Source organism: Triticum aestivum, chromosome 3B (genome assembly GCF_018294505.1).
Source record: "Triticum aestivum cultivar Chinese Spring chromosome 3B, IWGSC CS RefSeq v2.1, whole genome shotgun sequence".
Classification (NCBI taxonomy): Eukaryota; Viridiplantae; Streptophyta; class Magnoliopsida; order Poales; family Poaceae; genus Triticum; species Triticum aestivum.
Genome location: NC_057801.1, coordinates 549,748,585 through 549,759,386, shown reverse-complemented (window position 1 = coordinate 549,759,386; position 10,802 = coordinate 549,748,585). Strand labels below are relative to the sequence as shown.

The following is a 10,802-nucleotide window of genomic DNA, read 5'->3' as shown; positions in this document are numbered from 1 at the left end:
GTATGCTCGAGCAGCTCATGTTTCAACTAGGGTTGTCTGTATCTTCGATGCTAGGTGGGTTATTCTCAAGAGGAGTGGACTCCACTCCTCATTCACGAGAAAATGATTGGTAAACGGGATGCCCAGTCCCATGATCAAACAGATCAAAGCAAATCAAAATAGTTAAAACAAAACTCCCCCGGGACTGTTGTTGGTATGGACGGTACCCCGTTGTTTCGGATGGCCGTGGAGTGTGCTTGTTGGTGGTGGGGGAGTATAAACTTTACCATTCTGTTTGGGAACCGCCTATAATGTGTGTAGCATGGAAGATATCGAGATCTCATAGTTGTTGCGTTGATAGTGAAAGTATACCGCCCAAAATGTTATTCATCTCTTTTTTAAAATCGAGCTCTGGCACCTCTACAAATCCCTGCTTCCCTCTGCGAAAGGCCTATCTATTTACTTTTATGTTGAGTCATCACCCTCTTATTAAAAAGCACCCACTGGAGAGCAAGCTGTCATTTGCATGCATTACTGTTAGTTTATATTGGGTATGACTTGATTGGATCTCTTTCACCATGAATTAGAATGTTTAGTCAGTCCTTGATCTTTAAAGGTGCTCTGCATTTATCTTTTGCGGTCTTAGAAAGGGCTAGCGAGATACCATCTTGTTATATCATGTTATGATTGTTTTGACAAAGTGTTGTCATCGGAGATTTATTATTATTGCTCACTAGTTGATTATGCCATTGATATGAGTAAATATGAGACCTAAGTGTGATTGTGAATATGGTTAGTTCATAATCTTTGCTGAAACCTTGAATATTGGCTTTATATATTTACACTAACAAATGCAAACAGAGTTTGTAAAAGTTTTTCTTTATCACTTTCAGTTTATCAACTGAATTGCTTGAGAACAAGCAAAGGTTTAAGCTTGGGGGAGTTGATACGTCTCCAACGTATCTATTTTTCCAAACACTTTTGCCCTTGTTTTGGACTCTAACTTGCATGATTTGAATGAAACTAACCCGGACTAACGTTGTTTTCAGCAGAACTGCCATGATGTTGTTTATTGTGCAGAAAACAAAAGTTCTCGGAATGACCTAAAAATCCACGGAGATAACTTTCGGAAAATATAAAAAATACTGGAAAAAGATCAAGCCCAGGGGGCCCACACCCTGTCCACGAGGGTGGGGGGCGTGCCCCCTCCCCCTAGGTGCGCCCCCCTGTCTCATGGGCCCTCTGATGCTCCACCGACCTCAACTCCAACTCCATATATTCTGTTTCGTGGAGAAAAAAATCAGAGAGGAAGTTTCATCGCATTTTACGATACGCAGCCGCCGACAAGCCCTAATCTCTCTTGGGAGGGCTGATCTGGAGTCCATCGGGGCTCCGGAGAGGGGGATTCATCGCCATCGTCATCATCAACCATCCTCCATCACCAATTTCATGATGCTCACCGCCATGCGTGAGTAATTCCATCATAGGCTTGCTGGACGGTGATGGGTTGGATGAGATTTACCATGTAATCGAGCTAGTTTTGTTAGGGTTTGATCCCTAGTATCCACTATGTTCTGAGATTGATGTTGCTATGACTTTGCTATGCTTAATGCTTGTCACTAGTGATCGAGTGCCATGATTTCATATCTGAACCTATTATGTTTTCATGAATATATGAGAGTTCTTGATCCTATCTTGCAAGTCTATAGTCACCTATTATGTGTTATGATCCGACAACCCCGAAGTGACAATAATCGGGATACTTCTCCGTGATGACCGTAGTTTGAGGAGTTCATGTATTCACTATGTGTTAATGCTTTGGTTCGGTACTCTATTAAAAGTAGGCCTTAATATCCCTTAGTTTCCACTAGGACCCCGCTGCAAACGGGAGGGTAGGACAAAAGATGTCATGCAAGTTCTTTTCCATAAGCATGTATGACTATATTCGGAATACATGCCTACATTACATTGATGAATTGGAGCTAGTTCTGTGCCATCCTATGTTATAACTATTACATGAGGAATTGCATCCGACATAATTATCCATCACTGATCCAATGCCTACGAGCTTTTCACATATTGTGCTTCTCTTATTTACTTTTCCGTTGCTACTGTTACAATCACCACAATACTGTTATCTTTACTTTTGTCACTGTTACCATTACTATCATACTACTTTGCTACTAAATACTTTGCTGCAGATACTAAGTTATCCAGGTGTGGTTGAATTGAAAACTCAACTGCTAATACTTGAGAATATTCTTTGGCTCCCCTTGTGTCGAATCAATAAATTTGGGTTGAATACTCTACCCTCGAAAGCTATTGCGATCCCCTATACTTGTGGGTTATCACACGCCGCCGTGCTGCCGGAGTTCTCCCTCAGCTTCTCCTCTCCCCTTGCTGGATCAAGAAGGAGGAGACGTCCTCGGGTCGTACGTGTGTTAAACACGGAGGCGTCGTCCGTTCGGCGCTTGGATCAGATCTTCCGCGATTTGAATCGCCGCGAGTACGACTCCATCAACTGTGTTCTTGTAATGCTTCTGCTTAGCGATCTTCAAGGGTATGAAGATGAACTCCCTCTCTCTCGTTGCTAGCATCTCTTAGATTGATCTTGGTGACACATAGGATATGTTTTGAATTATAATACGTTCCCCAACATGACGCCGCCAACGTCTTCACTTCATCTGCGGTCACCGCACCCTGTAGCTCCACTACATCTCTGGCCGCTGCGCCGGCGTCGCCATGAGCTTCCGCCATCGGACAGATGGAGGCGATGAAGGTGAGGAAGAGGATGCAGTGGGGGAGAGCGAGACGGTGTAGTGGAGGCAGTGGAGGGGAGCGAGACGACGCTGGTGAGGGAGATGAAGACGATGCGGCAGGGAGGGGATTTGGGGGGAAATGGTAGGGACGACGTGCCGGGAGGTGGTTCTCCCTCTTTATATGATGGGACGTTTCCGCCATGTCCCATGGACACGTGCTACCCCACGACCGCGGTCAGTTGCATGCGCGCATGTATACAAATACCATTGTATGGTCAGCATACGAAAGCACTATACGGGTAAAAGGTCAAAGGTGGACTCGGCCCTATGCGGCCCCACTCGTCAAAGTTAACGGTCAAAGGCATTGACCCGACAACAATGTCCTTTGTAATTGTTCTGAGGGTTTCAGGCAAGGGAGGAGGGAAAAGTGAGCATAAGTTAACATCGTGGGGATGAATGAGTACAACTAACGAACCAGGGGCATAGAAATAAAGATCCCTAAAGCTAAATATGCTAGGCAACAATCTAATTAGCAAGCCAACAAGCATACAAAGAAAAGTAAAGTGTGGGAAAGGATTAACCACAAGTGAGGCGAGGACGCGGATTTTATCCCAAAGTTCACTCTTCCTTGGGGAAGTGCTACTCTCCGTTTAGAGCGGTGTCGAAGCCAAAGCTTGCGGAACGCCACGAAGGCCCACCGTAATCTCTTTTGAGTCACCCGTAACGGATGAGTCTTGAATCACTCGGGGTTGGTCTTGAAGGCGACCACCACACCTTTACAAACTTCTCTGGAGCACACCACAAGCAAGGTAGATTCCTGAGGAACCTCTAACCACCTAGGAGCCCAAGCTCCAAGAGTAACAAGTCAATGGGGAAGAAATGTTGCGGGGAACGCGATTTGGTTTGGTTAAAATGTAGATCGGGTCTTGCTCTCCCAATCCCCAAATTTCAACAAGTTTGGGTGGAGGGATTGAGAGTATTGAGGAAAATGGGTTGTAGCAATGGTGGAGCTCAACAAGACATTAGGGTTGGGGATGGAGGAGGAAGAAGGGGGGCTTATATAGTATTCTTGGTCGGGTGTCCATTTTCTGCCGTTGGATCCTGTGTGCACGGGTTAAGTCAGCCCCGTGCGCACGGGGTACTCAGGAACAAATGCACCACCCCATGTGCACGGGGGTCAAAGGACCCCGTGTGCACGGGGTACCCAGGAAGTTACTCAGTACCCCGTGCGCACGGGGGTCAAAATACCCCATGCGCACGGGGTACCCAGAAACTTTCTGTTGCAAACTTAATGAGTACCACACGCTAGCACACTACGGATATAAGTGGTAGGAGTGGGCAGGCTGCTTTTTAGTTTTGGGAGTGGCATTCCTACACAACGCAAATCCACACCGACCCCTCTTAATAGTGCGGTTTTTCCTTCGATTCGAATTGAACCAAAAAAGAAAACCTTCGAATCGCCGGTAGACCACACCTTTGATCTTTCTAAATTTGGAGGGTCGCACACTCCATCAAGAACAACTTGGAACAAATATCTGGAGATAAGCTTTAGCACCCGATATTAGTTCCTCTAACCATATTTTCATCACACCAAAATATACCTTAAGTGACACTTGCACTTTCATACTTGTTATGTACATATTTGCCATCAATGTGCGTTGCCATCCTATCGTATCATGTGAAAATTTGGCAACTATATAAATTCATGTTTTTATAGGAAAATCAGCAACTACATAAATCCCTAAAGTTGTCATGTGAACATTAAAATAATTTCTAAATTTGTCATGTTATGGAAAAATAGTTGTTCTGAATTTGCCTTGTGAACATTGCAAGAAGTTTTCAAAAGTTGCCATATGTACAGAACATATTTTCATAGAATTTGTCATGCATTCAGGGTAGAACATCTGCCATGGTCAATACCCAGTACACTGACATCCCCCACCCGCCCCTCAAATTTGCGCCCCTAGGTCCAAAAAGGAGCCGCTTTATGAGTAGCAAAATGATTTGTAGAAACATGGCAATATGAGAGGTGCCTAGCATCACAAGCTGCTTAGATTAATCTAATCGGCACAACATCACAAAGCAAGTCCAGGGGATTGAGAGAAAGAGGGGAAGGATGACAGGTTTGCATACCTCGGACCTGCATTCTGTCCTATCGGGAGGAGCTCAGAATATGCTACCGGATACCAAGGCGACCAACGGTCTACCTGCATCAACAAGCAACCACTCCTAGCTCCCCGTCGTCAATGGTCGTGTTCTCCCCAGCGCCGCACCGTGACGAGAGAAGGGAGTGGATTGGGATCCACCCGATGCGCCCTTCGTCGCTCTGGTAGCACAACAACCGTCTTAGGATGGTGAAACTCGGTTGTAGTTGGGGCACGGTATCCGGTGCGTTCTTCGAAAGTGTGGTAGCCGGGCGCGGTCTCCGGGGATGAGGTCTTCGGCGGGCCGCATCCACATCCCGCATCCCCTCTCTCCCCACTCCATGTCGACAATGAAAATGAGAATACCGCGAGTATAGTGATGGGAGGGTGAACAATAACCAACATATTTGTGTCGTGGAATGATTGCATTCACCGATATGGCAAAGCGTCGTGCGCCTCATCCGACGAGCAGCATCGGGCAGATATATGGGAGGTGACATATTTGAACTGAAGTAAGTTGATTCACATTCTTATAATTTACTAGCCCCCATGTATTTTAGTCATGACCATAAATTTGACTAGTAAAATACGAGTTATAATCCATCTATCCAAAATAAGTGTTCGTGGTTTCGGTTCAAAATTAAACTAAAACAATAACATTTATTTTGGAACGGATGGAGTATTTAGCAAAAAATTGTACCATTAGAAACTTCTTTCGATTACAAATCCAATGATATTATGTTTTTGACATATAACTTATATTTTGGTAACAAAATCTATTGTTAAAGGCTGACCCAAAATACGAGGGGGTTAATAACCCGAGGAAGTACATTCTATTTAGAAGGCCGTTTAGCTTTGCAAGCACCATTTTTTTTTTCTCACTCTCTTGCTCCTCCACATTAGCTACACCTCCAAACTAGGTCAACCGCGCAATTGCGCACTCCGAGCCAAACCGCAAGTATCATAATTAATATCTGCCTTAAAGTAGGCGTGTTTACATTATTTAGATTTAGTTGATAAACTAAGAACTTCTAAAATTAGCTAAAGGTGTTCCTCATTTGGTTCGCCTCCGCCAGCACTGGCCAATAATCACCTATCGGTTTTCAGCCACAGATCCCTTGAGAACATGCATATCAAACCCCAGCTACTCTTTCCGATGATCCTCCATCGTCTTGAGCGCTACGCGGGTGCAGATTCTCCGTCCGGCCGTTTGCCCAGCCGGAGCCTAGCTGATGATCACTTGAAACAACACTCTTTGTCCCCATCGCCATGGCCATGGAGAAGAACCAAGATTCCAAAGTGATCATGGGCCTGTACAAGCTGGGCCGTCTTCTAGGCCGCGGCAACTTCGCCAAGGTTTACAAGGCCCATAACGTTTCCACCGGCGAGGTCGTGGCCATCAAGGTGTTCGACAAGGAGGCCGTGCGCCGGTCCGGCACGGTGGAGCAGGTGAAGCGCGAGGTGGACGTGATGCGGCGGGTGCACCACCCCAACGTCGTCCGTCTCCACGAGGTGATGGCCACGCGCTCCAGGATCTACTTCGTCATGGAGTACGCGAGCGGCGGCGAGCTCTTCGCTCGCCTCGACCAGAGCACGCGCTTCCCGGAGCCCGTCGCTCGCCGCTACTTTCAGCAGCTGGTCACGGCCGTCGAGTTCTGCCACAGCCGTGGCGTGTACCACCGTGACCTCAAGCCCGAGAACCTCCTCCTCGACGCGCACGGCAACCTTAAGGTCTCCGACTTCGGGCTCAGCGCGCTCGCGGACGGCGCTTCCCGCCATCGCGGTAACGCCCTCTTGCACACAACGTGCGGCACGCCGGCGTACCTCGCTCCCGAGGTTGAGAACATGTCCCACACGCACGCACATGATAACTAGTTTGTCCGTTTATCCTTTGCGTCATTGACGATGCCCAATGTGTGCATGTACGTAGGTGGTCCTGAAGCGTGGCTATGACGGCGCAAAGGCAGACATCTGGTCGTGCGGGGTGATCCTCTTCGTGCTCCTGGCAGGCCGCCTCCCTTTCCACGACACCAACCTCGTGCTCCTGTACAAGAGGATCGCACGGAGCGACTATAAGTGCCCTGCATGGTTCTCCGTCGACGCGCGCAAGCTGCTTGCCCGGCTGCTCGACCCGAACCCCAATACCCGGATCACCATCACCAAGCTCATGGCCCGGACCTGGTTCCAGAAAGACTCCTGCCCCCTCGACGACAAGCCCCTCGACACGAGTGGAACGGCGGTGTTCCTCGGCAAGGAAGCCGGGGGACATCACGACGTCGACCAACCGGAGGGCGCCACCCGGAAGAGGAAGAGATCCAAGGTGACCGCGTCGTCGCCAACCATCAGCGTGAGGCCATCGAGCATGAACGCCTTCGACATCATCTCGCGGTCGAGCGTGCTGGACCTGGCCAAGATGTTAGACGCGGAGCACAAGACGTCGGAGGCCCGGTTCTCCAGCAAGGAGACCACGACGGCGATCGTGTCCAAGCTGGGGAAGATCGCGGAGGCGGGGAGGTTCAGCTTTAAGCTCAACAAGGAGAAGGGGAGAGTGGAGCTTGAGGGGAGCCAGGACGGCCGGAAAAGGGCGCTGGCCCTGGAGGCGGAGATCTTCGAGGTGGCGCCGTCGGTGCACGTGGTGGAGATGAGGAAGACGGGCGGCGACTCGCTGGAGTTCCAGGACTTCTACAAGCAGGAGCTCAAGCCATCGCTGGGCGATATCGTGTGGGCGTGGCAGGGAGGTGACTCGCCGCCACCAACGCTCACGCCCGGTGCCTAGGCCAAACACGAATTCCTGAGTTCATTCACCAACGCGCCTGGCATTTCAGGCGTGCCTATCCATGAGTGAGCCTCTTGTGTAACTGATCTGGCCTCTCCCTTGATCGAACGATCGCCACGCCTCTGCCGGGGGTTTCGAAAACGTGAATCAGTATAGAACCGGAGCGCGCTTGCTGTTCTGTCACTACTATATGAACCGCGGAGAAACTCCGCCTAATAATCACTGAACCAAAAAAAAAAAAACTAAGCTACGGCTGCCTAATTTTTTTCCACGATAGATACATGTCATCCCCTGAATTTCAAATTTGGGTCAATCGATTTTGGTTGAAGGAAAAAACAGCCGAAGGGAAGGAAGAAACTCACCGGAGAGGAGGAAGAAGGTCACTGGGCAGGCAACCCCAGTATATATCTTAGGGTTTAGGGTGGGGGCGGTGGTGTGGGGTTTCATCAGAGAAAAAACTCGATGTCGGGGGGTGGGGGGGGGGGGGGGGGGGGGGGGTGGGGGTGGGGGGTAGAGGGATTGCCGGGGGTGGTGGTGGCTGGCGATTCAGCAGATGGTCCGTGGGGGCGGTTCGAAGAAGATGCGTCGGGAGGTGGAAGATGACTTCGTACCCGTTAGATCAGAGATCGAGGGCGAAGAGCAACTGACTAACCCAAATTGGGAATTCAGTCGACTAGCATATAGCCAGTCCCATTTAGATTTTTCCCTGCCAGTCGTCAGATCGCTCATCTTCCTCCCCGAGACCAGTGGATTATGCCTGGGGTTGAGCTAGCTTGAGAAATCAATTTCATGATTTTCTCTACTTTGTAAGAAGGAATCACAAGGGTGTTGTTACTAGGGCTAGGGCTATAGTCGTAGCTGCCCTAAACCTGTCTCTGTCATTGGCCATACCGTTCTTCTTCCCCGAACGCGACCTAAACGATTTTTACTCTTCTCCTCCTCCTCACGTTCGCCCAACCTTCTGTTACCGCCACCCGCGGCCATCGACGTCGCCGCACATGCCTCTCGGTCCGCCCTACTCTCACTGCAGCCATCGCCAACCATCCCTCTATACCCGCCATGATCTTTGTCACCATCAACCTCCCCTCACCTCTGATTCTGTTCCACATGCAACGCCTGTGGCGCGTCATCGCTGGCTCCAGCTAGCTGCTGGTTCGGCTTCGCCGACGACCCCGCACCTCGCTCTCACTCGTCGTGGCATTCCTATCACAGTCTCTGGGCTACCCACAAGAATCTTTTCGAGTGCTCGTTCAAGAACTATGATCTTTGGCTCTAGAAAAGTGACTCGGAAAATAAATAAATGTGCCACTCAAAACTGATCCAGTCATTGAAACAAACAACAGTTACTAATCTAGACGAGCACTCGAAATGGGCGAAGACGCGGTGCTGAGCGAGCGCTAGCAAGGCCACAAATGTCGGCGAGGCCTTAGCCAGAAGGTACCTAAAGTTGTCGTCAATGCGACAACAACCTCAAAGATGGAGGGGACCGGAGGTAAGTAGTTCGAATGGGCGTGCCGGCTCACAGGTGAAAAATTGCTGCCTGGAGAGATTAGAGGGATTACTGGAGCGGTGATAAGGCCATTTCTAACCGATCCCCTAAAAATTAAGGGGGGACCCCGTGGAGTAAAATTAGTGGAGTAAATTTTTACTCCACTAACGATGGCCACACCTAGCAAACCCCCTATAGTTAGTGGAGTAAAAAATAAAATTGTGTGTATTTGGTGTCTTAGCCGCATCAACTTCAAACACTACACAATATATATCATGAGAATATTAAAATTAAAACAGGAATAACATAACCAACATATCATATAGTTTCATCATCATGAATTTCAAATAAAAACATGCAAAGTCCACTCAAAAGCCATCACTTCAAACATAATGTTTGATCCAAAATCACCACAAACATAACATGTATATGTTATGGATCGAGCCAACCAATGGCATGCACCACCACGACCTCGATCACCACCACTCAAACGAGGTCCTTGTCGAAGAAATCAACTCCACCATCCCCTCGGCCACCATCACCACCGCCACCCCCTCGGCTACCACCATCAACCCCCCACCCCTCGCCACCACCATCCCCTCGGCCACCACCATCAACGCCGCCACCATCTCGGCCACCTCCAACATTCCGAAAAGAGGCTTCCAAGATCTCTCCACGAATGAGCTCCCAATACCTCCTTGAGGTTTCATCCATTGTGTTTGGATTCATGAACATGATAGCACATTCTTCGACTCTCTTGGCATCATGAATCATCTCCTCAAGTGCAAGCCTCCTCCCCTCCGCCTTCAACTTTCTCTTTTTGGCGCCAACTTGGCCTTCCATTTATCATCCTCCAACACCTTGAGCTCATTCCACCTCGCCCTTTTCTCTTCTTTGCGTTCATCCACCAACACCTTCTTGGTCTCGACCATTGCCCCAAGTTCTTCTTTGTAAGTGCCACCGAATTCATTTCTCTTCTTTCTTTCTTTTGCAATCTTGTTTTCTTCCGGTCTATTATTGGCATCTTCGTCAACCTCGTTGTCCTCCTCAATGGATATGCTCAACCTTGATCTCTTTGGAGTGGTCTCCGCGATTCTTTAGATCCACTTCTCGTTCTTGCATAGCTCTTTGTAGCAATGATGCAACATGAAGGTCTTGTGGCCGAACTTGGTGTTTCTATGCTTGAAATAGTTCTTGGATGTAGGGGCCATACTCCGCCACTTGCACACCACTCGGTGGTGCATTATTCACTTGGTTAATGCAACTGGACCATCGGTTCCATTGGTCATGAATGGATCTCCAACGATGCCCAAGAGAACCTTGCGTACGGCTTGATCGCACATCCACGGAGTTTTTGTAGTGCTCGGTAATTCTCTCCCAAAACATAATCTTTGTTTGATCCGTTCCAGTCGTTGCATCCATGGAGATTGCGCACCAAGAGCAAGATCCTCTTTTTGGTTGTAGTTGGAGGTGCGTGACCTTGATGCTCACATGCTTTCTTCGGTCACACTACTAGGGAAAAACCTATACATAGAATCTTATCAGCAGCGCGCTTTAAAATAAGGCGCTGCTACTAATTAGCAGTAGCGAGCTCAAGCATAACTCGCTGCTGAAATAAATATAGCAGTAGCGCGCCCGCTCAAAGACGCTCTACT

The 10,802-nt window shown here is 48.7% G+C and overlaps 1 protein-coding gene across 1 annotated transcript; it reads left to right on the top strand.

Moving 5' to 3' along the window:
• The first annotated feature begins 5,964 nt into the window (after window positions 1-5,964).
• Window positions 5,965-7,742, top strand: LOC123065689 (CBL-interacting protein kinase 30). Its single transcript, XM_044488928.1, has 2 exons — window positions 5,965-6,718; window positions 6,813-7,742. The coding sequence occupies exons 1-2, from the start codon at window positions 6,152-6,154 to the stop codon at window positions 7,656-7,658; spliced, it is 1,413 nt and encodes a 470-aa protein (XP_044344863.1). The 5' UTR covers window positions 5,965-6,151; the 3' UTR covers window positions 7,659-7,742.
• The last annotated feature ends 3,060 nt before the right edge of the window (window positions 7,743-10,802 follow it).

What these genes read in the sequence shown, in the direction of transcription:
- LOC123065689 (XM_044488928.1), top strand. Translation starts at nt 6,152, where the DNA reads ATGGCCATGGAGAAGAACCAAGATTCCAAAGTGATCATGGGCCTGTAC. An exon ending in CGGCGTACCTCGCTCCCGAG is followed by an intron (nt 6,719 to 6,812) that starts GTTGAGAACATG and finishes GCATGTACGTAG; the next exon opens with GTGGTCCTGAAGCGTGGCTA.